General features: G+C 44.6%; 1 protein-coding gene across 4 annotated transcripts in view; it reads left to right on the top strand.

Moving 5' to 3' along the window:
• Positions 1-17,661, top strand: part of FGF13 (fibroblast growth factor 13) — a 473,776-nt gene that overhangs the window by 403,625 nt on the left and 52,490 nt on the right. For 3 of the 4 annotated variants that reach the window (XM_040627830.1, XM_040627845.1, XM_040627836.1), the window contains 2 exons: positions 4,962-5,072; positions 10,708-10,811. In XM_040627830.1, coding sequence (XP_040483764.1) covers positions 4,962-5,072; positions 10,708-10,811 — 215 coding nt within the window. Of the gene's footprint in view, positions 1-2,639; positions 3,036-4,961; positions 5,073-10,707; positions 10,812-17,661 lie in introns of those variants that run through there. The other variant, XM_040627840.1, reaches the window with a different exon arrangement.

The raw sequence follows: 17,661 nt of genomic DNA, 5'->3' as shown, positions 1-17,661 counted from the left end.
CTGAGCAGAAGGTAAAAACATGCTGAGAGGGAGTAGGGACCTCTTAAGGTCCATTCCACACCCCAAATACTGGCCCTGGTCAGATCTTCTTCTGAGGCCTCTTTTGGTGAGATTATTTCTTTTCATGGTAATTGGAATTTTGAATCCCATACATTCTGAGCCAGGACACATCCTCTTCCCCTTAAGAAGCAATGTGAATCAGTCACTCATCAGTTGTTTTCAACAAACTGTTTATTGAGCATAAACTATGCGACAGGAACTGTGCCAGGAGATGGGAATATAGTGGTGACCAAGACCCAGTCCCAATTTTCAAGGCGTTCGAAATCCGGTGGGAGCCAACCAGGGTTTTTCCCCCATGAATTAATGTCTGAAGAAGTGGCTACTTGAATTGACTTGAGGTGCTGAAACTCTCTTCCACCCTATCCTCCGTGTGCCTTTGGGACAGAGGAGTCCACTAACCTGCAGGGAATTTCAGACCATTAGGCATGACTCTCCTGTAACCCTCCACCTCGGTCCCTGCACCCTTCACCCCAGCCTGCCTTTGCAGACCCGTATCAGCATTTCTTTTCTTTTCTTTTTTTTAGATTTTATTTATTTATTTGACAGGGACAGCCAGCGAGAGAGGGAACACAAGCAGGGGGAGTGGGAGAGGAAGAAGCAGGCTCCCAGCAGAGGAGCCTGATGTGGGGCTCGATCCCAGATCGCCGGGATCACGCCCCGAGCCGAAGGCAGACGCTTAACGACTGCGCTACCCAGGCGCCCCCGTATCAGCATTTCTGATAGGGCCACAGTCATTTCAAGACTGGGGACAAGTGGAAAGGGAGGTGGCAGCAGCTTCCCCTGTGGAGCAGTGAAATCTCCACAAGGGGTCAGGTGATACAGCTCTGATGGGCTAAGAGGCCTGAAGGAGTTTCCTAGTTGGGAACTCAGGCAAGAAAAGGACTGGGGTCTGGGCATTTGGTTTTGTTAGCATCTGTATCAATTCAGAAAAGATCTGGAAAGGGCGGAGGGAGAGGTCCACTAAGGAGTGTAGTGGCAGCTCCGAGACAGAGCAGCTCTACTCTTGGCAGCTTCCTTTCTGGCATTAGAAATCAAGTCAAATAGTAAAAGAGTAGTGTCTGTTTGAAGATGGGGACGTGGATGGATCATTCTCTTCGTTGCATTCTTGACCTCGAAACTCCTCCTTCTTCTCCAGGTTAAAATATAGAACAGGGAAAGGGCAGAACCTGTGAATAGAGTGAGGCGAGCAAAAAGCCAGACTTGATTCCTGAATTGGAGGGAGAGAGGCTGCTAGATCTGGAAGAGCAGGGGGGAAAAAAAGAAGTTAGGAGATTGGAGAGAGATTGGAGATGGGCCAGGGCTTCAATAACGAGGCTCAGCGCTGCATTTCCCAAATACTGCTTTCTGTACACGACCCAAGCTCTCCGTTTGGATCCCAAACCCAAACGAATGATTTGGGGCAAGAGGAAAAGCGGGGTTCAGACCGCACATATTGGCCTGTAATGAAAAGTCAGCAAAAACCACTGGGTGGCAGCGTGGTGTGCGGGTGCAGCTCTGCAGTGCCCGCTGCTGCTGCTGCTGCTCCCGCTGCTGCTAATGCCGCCACCGCCGCCGCCACCGCCGCGAGGGCTGAACCCGTCTGCGAGCCCTGGCCTCTCTCCCGAAGGGCTACAAGTGTCGCCATGCGAAATGCCTCGGCGGGTGTGTTTTTGGGGGAGGGGGCTGTTGTGAGTCGCCGACTGTGGCAGGGCCTGGCGAACTTCCCAGGGGCGCCAGCCCGGGGCAGTGTGGCCCGGTAAGAGTCCAACACTAAGGAAAGAGCCCCCACCACCACCACCCCCCCACCTGCAGGCCACCTCCGGCTCCTCCGGCCCAACTACCTCCTCCCGGTGCCCCTCCATCCCTGCTTCCTCCCGAAGCTGCGTTCTGGAAGAGGAGGGCAGGAAGCTTCGGGCGGTGGGGCAGCGCCTGAGCCCCTACAGGTGTTAGCCGGCGCCGACCGCCCCGGGCCTCGGGGGGGCGGGGCGGCCGGGAGCCCGCGGGGCTGGGCTCCGGGAGGGAGGGGCCGCCGGGGGAGGGGGCCTCGGGGAGGCCGCGGCGCTCTTCCGGAGGGTGCCTGCGGCGACCGGATTCCTATGCAGAGACTGTGCCGCGCCCAGAGCAGCCGCCGCCGCCGCCACCGCCACCGCCGCCGCCGCCGCCAAGATGCGAGGCCGTTACCTGTTTGATCCCCGTCGGCCAGCTGGCACGGGCCAACTTTTCCCGATCGTCAGGCCCCGAAGTTGCAAGGACTAGTCGGAGGCTCGGAGGGGCCAGGGCGAGGGCGCGCTCCCCCGCGCGCTTCCTCCTTCCCCCCCCTCCCGCCGCCCGCGCTCGCGGCCTCTCTCCCGCCCGCGCCGCTCCCTCCGCCCGCCTCCCCGCTCCGGCCCCCTCCGCGCGGCACTGGGCGGGGGGTGCCACGAAACTCCGACCCGAGCCACTTGGACTCGCACAGTGTCCTCGGGGCGCAGGGGCCGAGCGCACGCAGCCGCGCCGCGCTGCCTCCGCCGCCAGTCTCGCCGCGATCCCGACCCGGGGCTGTGGCGTCGGCTCGGACCCAGGCAGCCCGCAGCCCGCGCGGGAGCCGGACCACCGCCCGAGGAGCCCGGACGGCATGCTGAGCCCCCTCCTCGGCTGACGGCCGAGCGCGGAGAAGCCCGGGCGAGCGCCGGCCAGGGAGACGAGGGCGGCCGCGGCGCGAGACCGAGCGGACGCGCCGCGGAGGAGCGGGAGGCGGAGGCGAAGGCGAAGGCGAAGGCGAAGCCGGAGAGGGGCCGCCAAAGAAGTGGTGGTGGTGGGCGTCGTGGCCATGGCGGCGGCTATCGCCAGCTCGCTGATCCGTCAGAAGAGACAAGCCCGCGAGCGCGAGAAATCCAACGCCTGCAAGTGTGTCAGCAGCCCCAGCAAAGGCAAGACCAGCTGCGACAAAAACAAGTTAAACGTCTTTTCCCGGGTCAAACTCTTCGGCTCCAAGAAGAGGCGCAGGAGGAGACCAGGTTGGAAGGGGCGCTTGGCCGGCTTTGGTTTTTGGTTGTTTTTTTTTTCCCCCGTACTTTACGAGTGTGAGGGGGCCTGGAGGGCGTGTATGTAAGCGTAGGTGAGTTTGTCGGGGGCCCATCTGGTGCGGATGTGGCCACCTAGCCGGTGTGCGTGCGTGGGAAGCGATGGCTTTCTCGCCGCGTTCGTAGCGGTAACTGGCTTGCTGCATTGCAACTGCCGTGGGACAGGCGCAGAGCCCGGGGCCAGACCCGGCCCGGGGGGAGGGGGCGCGCCCTCGGCTTCAGACGTGCCACATGTGTGCACGCCCGGGGCTCTGGCACGCGTGACCCAGACGCGGCCGCCGTGTGTGTCTGTGTGTGTGGCGTGGAAATTGCAGGCGCCGAGCTGGGCAGACCCCACTGCCCGCCCTAGCGAACCCGGTGAAACCCTCCTCTGCCTTTACCTCTGCAACTCTGACCCTTCCCCTGATCCAGCTTCCACCCCCAAGGGACGTGTGGGCTCCCGCTATCTAGGCATTCTGTCTCTTTGATCACTTCTCGGCTTATCGGGACAGACTTGACTTGTGGTGCACCCTTGAAATATTTGCTGGAGAGGGGGGAGTGGATTCCTAGAACCTGGTGGCAAAGAGCTTAGTGATCTGGTTAGACTAGTGAAACTGGCTACTTGCTACTAAAATGCTGGATTGAAGAGAGAATTTAAACTCACAGCCAGATTGTAGGTCCTTTGGAACCTATTCCGTGAGAAGAGTAGCGCGATATTCCGGTGCCAGGGGAAATTCACACAGCTCTAGGTGTCAGGTTGCGTCAAGGTAGAGCTTGCCGTTCTTCACCAAAAGAATCCTTTACGCTGTTTTCTTACTTTTAAACTAGATAAATAATACAGAATTTCAGACTTATTCATCAGTTTGTTCTTTCTCTGTTGATGTGTTCCACACACTATGGAATGGAAACGCAGACATCCATTTTCTGTTTGCTCGAAGTTTTCAAGGCATTCGCCGTGAATCGGGCTTGTTTTAAAAAGGCTGAAGCGGTTGCAAAGCGTGATTATGTGGCGTGAATAATTACATACATATTATTTCGGTGCAGGTGTCTGTAGTCAGTAACAGCAAATTTTGGATAACGTGGCTGTTATTGGTAAATTAGGTACTTTTCTGTGGGGATTCCTAATTGAAAATCATTGCAATTGAGAACCCATATTTTAGATAATCATATTTCTGATATTAAATTTGAAAATAAGTATAAACTAATTTCCTTTTCCTCCCCACCAACAAAACCCTGCTCTTTGTGCACCCCTTTTCCCTAAGGATAATTAACACGATAGGCTATGATAATGGTTGTTTTTTTTTTTTCTCCTCTCCTCCTTTTTTTTGTATCACAGCTCAATTTTCCAAATGTAAGTCCTTTGATGAAGTTCCAGATTATTTTTGCATTTTCAACACTCTCAGAGTAGCGGGGACTATTTATTCAAAGAGGGATAATTCTGAGAGAAGTCTTTGTTAGTGTGTTTTTGGTCCCTGGTTGGCAAACCACTCTAAATTATCTTTTATTTCTCCTCCTCCTTCCACATGAGAAGTGGCACATCATTAAAAGGCAGAATATGCCATTTGCCAACCTGTTCTGAATGCTCAATGAGATAGAGTACCACTCTGTAAGCCAGGGACATGCTATCAGAAACTAGCTGCCGTCAGAAGCTTTAGGGCTTTACCAGTGTTACGAGGTAGAAATCAAAGGTTTCTTCAGTTTGGAGATTTCCTCTGAAACTTGGAGTTTGTTTGCCTGTTTCCTTTCAGAGGACTCTTTTAAAGTTGTAGTGTGACCTTTTACACTAAAGTTTGTAAATGAAATTAGAATTTTGAATTCTGAGTCTTTTCAGCTACGTACGCGCAACTTACCAACTGATCCAAATCCTCATTCTCTTTGCAGAGCCTCAGCTTAAGGGCATAGTTACCAAACTGTACAGCCGACAAGGTTACCACTTGCAGCTGCAGGCAGATGGAACCATTGATGGCACGAAAGATGAGGACAGCACTTACAGTAAGTGACTGCAAAATAAATAGGATCTCCCAGCGTGTTGTTGACATTGTGTGTTTTCTTTATTATTATTATTTTTTTTTTGGAAATTAACAACCCTTGCGAAATTCTGACCTGAACGCAAAAATACAGTCAACACTTCAATCCTGATGATGCAGGTTAACCTAAAGGAAGTTGAACGTGAAAATATGTAAAATAGTGAACGATAGCAAATAATGTTGACACCAGCTGAGGAACCATCCAAATGTCATCGCCATGGTAATCTGGATGGATTTATGGCTGTCCTTTGGATTTTATTACTTTTTTCCCACAGAAAATTTACTCACCCACACACTGATCCTGAAATAGCACGTTATCTCTACTCTTAAGAACCGGTCTCATCCCAAGAGAGAGGAGTGGTTTCGTGTCATGAGAATTCATCATTACAAGCTTTCACTTCTGCTCTCCCCTCCACACACACTGATAACTCTGAGACTAATTGGGATTTTAACAATTGAGATACCTCCACGGGTGGGTGAAGGGATTTCTTTTAGTGCTTAATTTTTTCTATTATTATTATTATTTTTTTTTTTTACCATAGCTTAAGTAAAGACCAAGTTGGGACCATAACGGTGAACTTAAAAAAGGAAACACATCAAAGATAAAGTCAGTTTTATTTCTAATTATTGAAGTAATGTGATTATAAGATGTTACATAACCTTTTTATCACATATGCTTTTATTTATCTGAAGTCATAAAAACAAACTCACAAATAGTGAAGCCCTCTCTTCCCTAATAATTGGTGTTTTCTTGCCATTGATAGATTTCTGCAGACCCATTAACTGTTCCATGAGGCCGAAACACCTATTTCTCACAGTTCGTTCTCTCTTTTCCCTAATTTATATTGCATTTCCCTAATTTATATTGCATTTCCCTAATTTATATTGCATTTCCCTCAGACTTCGATGATTTCCCAGAAACATCCCCTTCGTTGGCTAAGAAAACAGCCAGGGAAAGTCGGTCAGAAGGCTAGAGTCGTCTGCAGCATTTTTAGAGATGGTCGGCTGTAGGCAGCAAAGCCATAGACAGGGGTCCCAGTGTTAAGTGGCAAAAGAGTTTCTCACCTTTTAATAATGCTTCCTGGGCTGATGGCCAAGCTATGACCTCAAGAGGAAGTCACCTTTAATTGCCCTGGGGGTACCTAGGATGAAAAACATGTATACTGAATGGTTCTTCCCTGTTTTGCAAAATGCTGTGTTACTGTTGACTAAAGTTCTACAGTGAGTATCCTAGACGTTCTGTTTGAAAAAATTAGTCAAGCGTAACTAGAGGGTTTGACTGTAACCGTATGACAGACATTAGTACATAATGATCAGCAGTAAAACATTCCGATAAATTATATGTACAAATCAGTGTCTAGGGAAGGAATGGGGGGGTGCGCTGGTCTATTTTTCGGAGTGCCTCAGCAAGGTGGATCCATTGGGCATTACGTTTGAAAGGAAGTTTATGGTTAGCTGCTCACGAGCCCCACCCAGTCAAGTTCTCCCCCATCGATTTTTTAACATCTTCTCTACATTAAAATCAGAGAAAAAATTATTTTGGGTCTAGTGTTCACATGTGTTTCTTGAAAAAGAAAAACTTTTTAAAATTAGTGCATTGGTTGTGTTTGGTAAACAGCAATAGGCCAGATGTATCAAGATCACACGGTATGCAGTCATTTTAAGATACACACACTTAGACACATATACATACACACACACACACACACGCACACACACACATACGTATGTAAATCAAGACTCTGTTTCCTATAGCGGAGCTTTAGATCATGTAGTAGCTTTTATTCAATTCCTACATATTCATAGCTTCTGCCTTTGGTTGTCTTATACCTCTGACTGATATGAATGGCCTTTCAGTGTACTAATGATATTGTAAGACCTTGAAAGAGCGTAGCCTGATAACCAGGATCTGTGCTTAGGCAGAATGAAATAATAAGAGGTAAGTCAACGGTGGTAAGTATTACCACAGCATGACGCATTCGAATGAAAAGTACCTCAAAAGAAATAGCAGGTCTGTGGGGCTTGACCCTACTCCAGATGCTGAATGTGACCAGAGGCCAGGGGACTAGTTAATCTTCCCAGCTGAGGATATTGTAAGGCATAAATCCTCGTGAAACAAGAATGTTTCAGGATTAAAATGATTATTAAAATGATCATCATTACAATGGAAGTGTAGCCATGTAAATTTATTCTTTTTTTTCCCTCCAAAGCCAAGCAGCTTTCTTGCATTCATTCATTATTTTAAATGAGTAGGACAAGAATACAAGTTGTTTTCTCTTCTACTGTAACTCTTTCATTTTTATGGTATTTCCTTAACACGTATTCCTGATACTGTGTTTAAGTTTTCCTTAGTTTTTGTTAATTTTTAATACCTTTCATCGTTTTTTCTCATTTAGTTCAAATTGATATTTTAAGTCTGATACGGTAAGCACAATTACGATAAAACAAATTCATTCATATTTACCCAGATAGATCTAGTCCTAAAAACATATGTTTGATATTATGTATTTAAGCTGGCCTTTGATTTATTGCAACAGTAGATGTCAGTTCAGTAACATCTCATCATGAGCAAATCAGCCATTGTAAATTATGTATTTCCCCCTGAAAAGGAAAAGATGATAGACATTTTGTGGTGGCAGTTTTATTATTATCTGCCTTGGGTGCAATGAGGGCTATTTTAAAAGAAGAGGCAACTTCCCTTCAAATCTCCAGCAGTGTTACTAGTTCAGTGTGTCAGCTCTCCCCAATCTGCAGTAAGATATACTTCCATTAATTGCTCCCTTTGAGAAACTGACCTCAGCCCAACTAATGAAGGAGGATGACCTCAGTGTCATATCCAGTAAACATTAAGTGCCAACTTGTGCATGTCTCTGAGAAAATGGTCACTTCAGAGTAGAAGGAGTTTAATTGGTTTTATGTAGACACAAAAGAACGAACAAGAAACAAAAGCCCTTTTATTTATTAAAAGCTTATTCAAAACTTTGACGGAAATGGAAGAAGAGATTTTTTTTTTAAAGATTTTATTTATTTATTCGAGAGAGATAGAGACAGCCAGCGAGAGAGGGAACACAAGCAGGGGGAGTGGGAGAGGTAGAAGCAGGCCCACAGCGGAGGAGCCCGACGCGGGGCTCGATCCCAGAACGCCGGGATCACGCCCTGAGCCGAAGGCAGACGCCCAACCGCTGTGCCACCCAGGTGCCCTGAAAGAAGAGATTTTTGATATTTAATGAATGTGTTTTAGATACACAAGTGGAATCAGTTTTCTTCTCACGTTTAGAATATTTTCATCCTAATGGAAATAATATCTTAGGTACGTCCAGGAGGAAGTACTCCAGATTTAGAGAAACACAGGCACGCAGGAAAATACTGATTCTGCGCAAGCTTACCCCTCATATAATTTCTTTGCATTTTTATCTGGAAAAGCTGACCCTTCAGACTTTCAACCAACCCAGTTTATAATCCATCTTGAATGTCTAAAGAAAAGAAAAGACTGGACTAGGATGACCAGGCGCTGTCTACTTTTGCTGCTTTCTTAACTTTTTTTGTTTTAGAGTGCTGATTTTTGTTTTTGAATGGAGTGTCACAGAAATTTATGGTACATAGTGAAAAATGCATGTTCTCCTGTATAGTTAATACCATTAATCAGGAATAGATAATCCCAGGTGTGGATCACTGATGGATTTTGCTTCTCCTACCTCATGCTATCTGATGATTGGAATTCAAGCATTTTATTGCTCATTAAAACCCACACCAGTGAGTGGTGGAGGCACGTGGTGAAAATCAAATCTTTCTTTCTGTTACTTGGGCTGTGTTGTTTTGTCTTGTTTTGCTTGTTATTAGCTGCATGAAGAGAACTAAGGAGGTTCTGAATGTTATGAAAAATGAGGTTCTAGAAGCAGTTCTGAATTTCATTTATCACTCCCTGTCCTCTATGACAGTGACTGAACTAGCATCCAGATGCAGGCTCGTATTCTAGTTGCCTGGTGGTACGCAGTGGTATGGCTTTTACGCCAAACCCATATGGAAGTTTTTGTTTGGTTTCTTAGATCTCAGATTTTTAAAAACAAGAGCTTTTATATAATAGGATTGTGATCTGTCGCATTCCAAAAATATAACATCATCATGTTTTCACCATTCAGATTGCTGTCAATCCACAGATGTGTGTTGAGCACCTGTGTGAGCAAGGCATCATCAACAGAAAGAGAGAGATACATGCCATAAGCAAAGAGACAGACTCCTTTGCTCTGCATTGCATTGTCAAATATAGCATGAGATCCTGGCTTGCAATCTGTGCAATTACCTTCCTTTACCTCACATAACAGAAGGGCACAGCTTTTAATATGATGAGCATTGAATGAACACTTGTATTTTGAACTTCCCTAGCTCCTCTCTGGTAATACCCTGATTTTAGGGGAAATATACATTGTAGGCTCCCCAAAGAATATTTAGTTCTCATTAATATTTCTCATCCATATTACCCCCCCTCCTGCAGTATATATATGCATCAAGGTAAGAGATCCCAGAAAAGCTATTCTTACCCATATGGTGACTCTTTTATATTCTTGTTCACAGAAATGATAGCAGACCGATACATCATCATCAGTAAACTTACACACCGAGGCAAAAATCATCAACATTGGTCTATGACTCTTGGAAGGTGCACAGGCTAGCTTCAAAAGATGTGTGTGGCAAGCACTACGTTTTAAAAATGTACTGTTTTATTTTTATTCACCATGTAGGAGGGAATAGACAGCTGGTAGGGGGAGGACGCCCACTGGTTTTCTCCAGTGAGTGGTGTGTGATTGTGAGGAGAGGCTGGGTGTAAGTTTCACGCAATCAAACCTTCAAATGGAGAAATGAAGGCCTCTTTGGTACCAGCTGGCTGCCTACTTACAACTATTTTGCTAAATAAACAAACAAACCTCTTAAGTTCATTATTTGTATTCCTGTCACCTTTGCTACTAGACACCAAAAGCTAGGCACTGTCCCCCTCCTCCAGCCCTATCTTGGAAAATGTTAGTTCTTTAAGAAATACTGAAATACTACTCTGGGAACATAAGACTACAAAAATGCCTTTTTTTCAAGGCCTGGATTTATTTTTGGGTTGTTGCATTGGAAATAATACAGATAATTTAGATGAGGGAGTTAGACTAGTATCTTTTCTAAGATTCTAGGAATCTCTTCCCAACTGGTAGATCATAACCATGTCTGTGAATTTTAGCAGTCATCTTAGGGGAGCAGTTTAAAATAGTTCGTTGAGGATAAAGCTAGTTAATATATAGACCAATTCCTGAAACTATAGCTCTCCAAAAGCTTCAGGATTCCCTAACTTCCGACACCATACAAACCATGGGCTTGTCTTCCATTTGCCCAGGGTGTCCGACAGTAGTGGCTATGGCATAGCCCCACTTACGTGACTGTAGCCGGACACCAAGTACGCTAAAAGGTAGAAGAGGCCCTATCTCTCTGTCTATATGTAAACATACAGACATCGTTTTACCGAGCACGCATTACTTTTGGAGGGCCGCACCTGCTGGGAACGTTGAAAAGCCGTGGAATTCTGAATGATAACATCGCTTTCACATTCTTTCTGATTTCAGCTCTGTTTAACCTCATCCCTGTGGGTCTTCGAGTGGTGGCCATCCAAGGAGTTCAAACCAAGCTGTATTTGGCAATGAACAGCGAGGGATACCTGTACACCTCGGTAAGCCTTGCACGGCACTCACGCTTTGACTGCTCTAGGTTTCATCTGACGTGAAATAAAATATGCTGCATATGTGTTAGCATTGCAGATTTCTCTGATGAGGAAGAATGTTCTTGATGGAAATATCTCATTTGAAAGGACAAATTAACTTCCGGGGAAAGTTATATCTATTGCTAGTTAATCATTTGAAGCTAACATTTTCGGTATAAAAATCACAGAGCCACTAAACTTTTTTGCATATGATAACACTTGGATTGTTATGTTATGCAGCATATCGTAGAATGCTCCGTCTTGCTTGGCAGCTGTGGGAAGCAAAGCCATTTCTATAACTCAGCTCAACATATATTTATCCCCGCTTCCTCCTAAAGAAATTAAGGAGACCTCTTCCTCATATTAACTCTAGGACATAAAAGATCGTTCTGGAAGTGTCTCCATTTCTTATCTTCAGTTCCATTAGGTCACATTTGCTGTCTCTACCCTTTTTCCATCAGGCACATTTCAACCTCTCCATATGTGCAAATTCCTGCTTTTCCCAAGAAATACGTAAACAGTGTTGACAACAATTCAGTTAGGAACATGAGGCCAAATTAAGCTTTTTAAAAATGTTTAACATTGAAAATACACGTAGAAGCGGTACAGTTACCAGGGTAAGGATTTCATTCTTACCAGTAGACCTAGTTACCGATTACAGGAGATCACTTAATCTGTGAATACTCTGGAATCTTCATTTCGAGTTTCACATATTTTCAGAAGAGGCTAGGATGTTTACAATGGAGAGAACTGCTTGTCAAACTTCCTACGAGACAGACTTCAAGGAGGGTATTACCATGGCCGGAGAAATCTGTTGCTCAAACTGCCAGAGTGATCAGCCCGTTGTGCTCTTGCCTGTTCCCTGAATTTATGGCAAAGCCAGGTGTGTAGAAAGACTGTTGGCAGATGTGGTGGAAACCATGTCATAGCCCCGGTTTTCAGAGACCAGGCTGGGGAAGAGGTGAAAGAAGACGAAGACCACAAAGAGCCCATTCATTTGGCAAACCGGGCAGTCCGTTTCATATTACCGTAGAAGGTTAATCACCAGCATAATCCTCCAACCCTGGTCACTGTCCGCTTCCTATCAGGCCACGGCAGCGGTCTTGTTGAATAAATGTGGGGGCTTGATTATTTTTACAAATGGAAAATTTGGATTTATTGCTCTATTCATGGAATCTGTCACTTATTAATACGTTGCTATTATAAAGGATAGGAAAGGGGATTTGTTTTTCAGATTTGTGTTAAGATTAGAGAATGTAATAACGCAGGATTTTAATTAACTTCATTTAGATCCACAGACTACCTTAACAGGGCCAGATACAAAGGTAGGTGTTTAATGAAATAAATGCTTGTTTTCTGAAATCACTGTGTTGGCGTGGGAAGGAGATGGGATATATGATGCATACATTTGGGAAGGTAAATACCAGATGGCATAGAAAGTAATTATTAGGAAATAATTACTGGTCAGGAATCCAGAAGGTTGAATTTTTTTTAAATCTTGCAACAGTAATTTTAATTTTGGAAAGAGCATTGAAGTTAGAGTGAGGGAGAAGTCATGTTAGGTAATATGTCAGGTGCCCCCACTCAAGAAAATTAGGGCATTCGGTATAACATTTAGGGAACTGATGTCAAAAATGCATAGCCTACCATTCAAATTGACCATTATTTTAGCAAATAGGTAAGTGCCAACATGAGCTCATTTCTAAGGAAGACTTCCCAGGAGGAATCGGCATTGTAGATCGATGGGCTTCCTTTCCGTGCTGGGCAAGCTGATGGCGAAATGGGGGACACTTTGTATGCATTTCCCATTAAGGAAACGGAACCTTAAGTAAGCATTTCCTATTAAGGAAAAGAAACTGTTTTCATTAAGGAGGAAGGATGTGTGATTGATAACCCTGGAGTTCATATAGGGGAAAATATCCGGTTAGTGTGCTCCAGGAAGGGATCTGAATCTTCTCCAGGCTAAATTTTCTACTTCTTGTTACTCCTCTTGGATCAAGGTTTGGAGGCCCTTCACCGTGTTGATCACCCATTTTGGTATCATTTAAGGTATGGTGCCCAGACGCTATTAGGATAGAATCTGTCTCGGTGACTTTGGCATTTTGTGTTGTTGTGACCAGAAAGCTACAGGAAATGTGCCTCCTCAGAAGCGAGAGGCTCACTCTTCCCTTACATGAAACCATGGCACTTCTACCGCTGAAACATTGCATTTCTGTTAAGTGCCACTTAGCAAAGGGAAAATGGGTTTGGACAGTGACCTAAGGAGGAATGCAAAAATAAGGAAGAGGGGTCTACTGATGTGAGCAAGTAAAAAAAAAATCTGCTAGGAAGTTACTGAAAATAATCTTGGTGAGGAATGACTAAGGTCTGCCTCAGAGCACCGGCAGTGGCACTGGCTAAGAGGACGTGTATTCGTGAGCTGTTTTAGAGGTAGAAGCCTCAGGATTCGGTGGCTGACTGGATTTGGAGGGAAAGCAGGACCCCGAGGGATGGTCAAACATGTCTGCTTGCCGTTCACTGCGGATGAAAGTAAAGTAGCTGCAGGTAGAGACACTTGAAGAAAGTTGCACAATGGCGGGTTATTAGGGCCCCCGGGGGAGAGGCATTTGGTTAATTGGTTTGACGGTGAAGCTATTAACCAAGATGGGGAATAAAGGAAAAAGCAGACCTGGGAAAGAAGATACCCGAGTGTAGCTTGCTATAGATGCTTGCAAATATGAACATGGAGCTTGAGAAAGATGTGAGCTAGAGATAAAATGTGGGAGTTACCGCTTGTAGGGGGTGGTTGGTGCCATGAGAATAGTTGGGCGAATATGTGGCACAAGAAGAAAAGAGAGTTTGTCAAGTAATATTAGGGAATACCATCGTGTAAGTGGCCGGCAGCAGCAAAAGAACTAATTGGGGCAGATAATCATGGTATTACAAACGCTAAGAGGGGAGAGAGTTTTCAGAAGAGTCAGCAATGTCAAATGCTTCAGAGAATAAGTAAAACAAGAACTGGGAATATACCATAGGAAGGTCTTCGCTGATCTCGACAAGAGTGCTTTCAGTGCAGTAATGGAGGCAGAAACCAGGCTGTAGTGGGTGACTTGAGTGAATGGGAAGGGAGAAGTAGAGGCAGTAGGTACAGCATTTCTCACAGGAGAGACATGAGTATTTAGAGGAGGACACAGGACGGAGGGAGGAATGCTTTCGGGGTTGTTCGGTTAAGACACTTGAGTCTACTTGCTGGGTGAAGGGAAAGAGCCAGTGGAGAGGAAGGACTTAAAGACACAGGAAATGGGACCCTCTATGGAGTGGGGTCCGGAAGGAGTTGAGGAGACTGCTGGAACTGAGTGTTAAGTGAAAGGATTAGATTCGCCTTGATAAGAGGGAGGCCGCTCCTACAACAGGAGCCAAAGACGAGGACAGATGTAGACATCGGTATACGAAGCCTGCTGGTGATGGAGAGGAAGGTTGAGGGATTTCCAGCCAAATGACCTGCATATTCCCAGGGAAGGAGAATGAGAGGTCACCTGCTGAAAATCAGACGCCCGGGGGTGGCACGGGTGAAGATCCGAAACAGCTCTTTTGGGAAAGGGGCGTGGAAACAGTCTAATGACCAGGGCTGTGGAAACCGCAGCACGTGGGCCCAATCCAGCCTATAACCTGTTCTTGTAAATAAAGTTTTATTGGAACACGGTCACACCCATTAATTTGCTCACTGTCTCTGACTGCTTTTGTGCTACAGCAGCAGAGTTAAGTAGTTGCAACAGAGCCCTTAGGGCCCACAAAGGCTAAATTATTTACCACCTTACCCTTTACCAAAAAAAAAAAAAAAAAAAAGTTTGCTGACTCCTAGTCAGACAGCGGTTCTCAACTTAGCAACCTATTAGAATCACCCGGGGACCTTTAAAAAAATTCCAGTCTCTGTGCTACACTCAAACCAATTATATAAAAATGTCTAAATGGGGGGATCTGTGCATGAATATTTTCTAAAACTCCCAGACTGATGCTAATGGGTAGCCTGGGTTGAAAACCACTGATCTAGAGAAAAATGATTGCTGAATAGCAACTGAGACCCACCCCCACCCCCACCACGAGGTCGGAAACCGTGAACTCATATGCACTTTGTCCTTTATCTGAAATTTCTGATGCTTATCATCTTTTTCTGCTCCTGCAAACAAATTGACTTTACATTTCTAAAGGACTCTTTCTTGAGATGAAGGAAGATGCTGATCCTTGGAAAAGCTCTCTTATTTTATTTCCTTGTATTTCTTTGTATACTTCTGCGTTTCTGCTTGTCCATCCCTCCATTTCCTTGAAATTCAGTTTTATATTTTTTACTGTTTCTTCCCCCCGTTTGTCCATTACATAAAGAAGCAATACCTCCGTGGTGTTATTGCTATAGGGATAGTAATTTATTTTCCATGATTAATCTCAGAATTCCTGCACTGCACCCTCCCCTCCTTTTTTTTCTTGTTGCCACGGGGGACAGACTTGATGTAGGCTCAAGTGGCAGTGAGAAACCATCTGTGGCACAGAGAATCGTAATTAGCCATTATTTCATAACATATTTACTTTTGTCGATGATAGAACTAAGGCTTTCTGGAACTGTAAGGAAATTATTATTCATTGTTCATACCTTTGGTTTTTCTTTACCAATGATGAGTTATACACAAGCTTTTGAGAGTTCCTCAAAACTTCACAGTATAAAAATTTAATAGCATAAAGCTGTTCGTAATACATATTTCCGAACCAGTTGAAATAAATAAACATTGCAGAAAATCAGGGGTCTCAAATGTGAAAATATTAATAACATCCTAGTATCTCTTTTATTGGAGGAGTAATACCGGATGCTAGAAACAGGATAATACAAACTCAAAGGTAAACCAGAAGCATTTTGTTTTGATTTTGGAATGTTCCAGAACTCAGTAACAGCCTTTTTACTTGCCTAATTACCTAACCTCTCGTCAACGCTACTTTTCCATTTTCAGAGCGCGCATTGTTGCTTGAGTTGTTTGTCGGGGTTGGGGTCACTAATGTGGAGACAAGTAAAAATCCTTTGAGAAGTCAACCTTTTCCATTCATATATTTCTAGAGAGGACTTACGGGAGTGGTTTTACAGCCTTGTTTTATGGTCCTGGGATGACCACAGCAAATTAGAGGCAAGACCAGAAGGCAGGTCTCTCTGATCAGTCAGCTTGATGCCTCGGGAATGCAGCAGCGTGCGTCACCGATCCCAGGGGCCTGGTCAGACTTGAGTCTGAACTAGGGGACAGATTCTGACTTCTCCACCGGAGTATTCCCACATACCTTAAATTTACTCAGTTTCTTCTCCCATCACAGATGTTAATTTCGATGATCCAATCAAGATGTTGTCTGGTTTTCCACTGTATAGTTCTTGCTTTTTTTTTTTTTTTTTTTTTTTTCTNTTTTGCGACTAATAAACAATCCGTCAGGAACTGCTTTGAGTAAATATCGTGCTCCTAAAAGCCCAGTTTTTAACATTATGGTTTTAGGAATCCCAAACCTCTTTAGAAAACTAAGAGAATTCATCAAAAATTTGAGAAATGACCATGGATTCTTAAGTATGCCATATAAGTTTACCAGTAGTTAAACTGAGCTCGAGAAAAATGCACATGTTTTTCACAAAGCGAGGAGGCATCGTAAAAAGTAGGATCCAGGGGCAAAGAATTTTCTGGGTTTAGCATTCTGGTCACTGGGCTTAAATACCATTATGTAATGGAAGGTTAGTTGATATCGTTTGGGTGAATTACAGTCAGTTCTGATAAATGTTTTAACTTCCGACTGTGGGGGGGGGGAGGTTGGTTTACGTTAAAAGGCCTCAGATGCTCAGTACATTTGCTGTCAGCTGCGATCGTACTGTCATGCAGATTTGTTTTCTTTCTCAGATTTCAGCACGTGACTATTTAAGGTCTAATTTTCAGTGATATGACTTCACAGCTCTAGCCCGTATTCTAATATAGGAAGGATGTTAAAGTTTAGATGAAAAAGCACGGGGCGCCTGGGTGGCGCAGTTGTTGGGCGTCTGCCTTCGGCTCAGGGCGTGATCCCAGCGTTCTGGGATCGAGCCCCGCATCAGGCTCCTCCGCTAAGAGCGTGCTTCTTCCTCTCCCACTCCCCCTGCCTGTGTTCCCTCTCTCGCTGGCTGTCTCTATCTCTGTCAAATACATAAATAAATAAAATTTAAAAAAAAATCACAAAAGTTTAGATGAGCTCCTCGATCAGTTCAGTGTGATGAATGTCCTCCTAGCAGACATTTGTAACGTGTAAAATGTTGGAGTTCTGTTAAATTTGTGTATCAGCAAGTTCATATAGGGTTACTGTCATAGAGGCTTATAAATTTAATTAGAATTATATGGAGGGCACTGGTGTAAACATTAGAGCTGTTTAGGGAAGTGGGATTGACCCAGTTATAAAAGGAAATGATTTAAAATAAACACAAACGCTGTTAATACCCAGTACAGAAGAACATGATCGTTATCAAATCAAAATTGATTTCTCGGGTGGATTTTGCATATAACCAGTAGCCATCATATATAACACCCCTGCAAAGCTAGTAGGCACACATTCTAACATCTGATTAAAACTTTAGCTTCTTTGTATACTTCACTTAATTCACCAAGTGTTCAATTTGAGTTGTTTAATATAAAATTAGAAAAGGGTTGACTATGAACACTTAGGTTCCCAGTTTCGGTACCCACATCTAACAGGATTTTTGTTTTCAGGGCCATGGAATTAAACATTTTTGATGGGCATTTTCGTTTCAGACTAAGGGGATTGTAAGGGTAATTAAATGCATACACACACACTTCGG

Source organism: Ursus maritimus, assembly GCF_017311325.1.
Source record: "Ursus maritimus isolate PB19 chromosome X unlocalized genomic scaffold, ASM1731132v1 scaffold_X1, whole genome shotgun sequence".
Lineage (NCBI taxonomy): Eukaryota > Metazoa > Chordata > Mammalia > Carnivora > Ursidae > Ursus > Ursus maritimus.
This window is presented reverse-complemented; position numbering and strand designations above follow the sequence as displayed.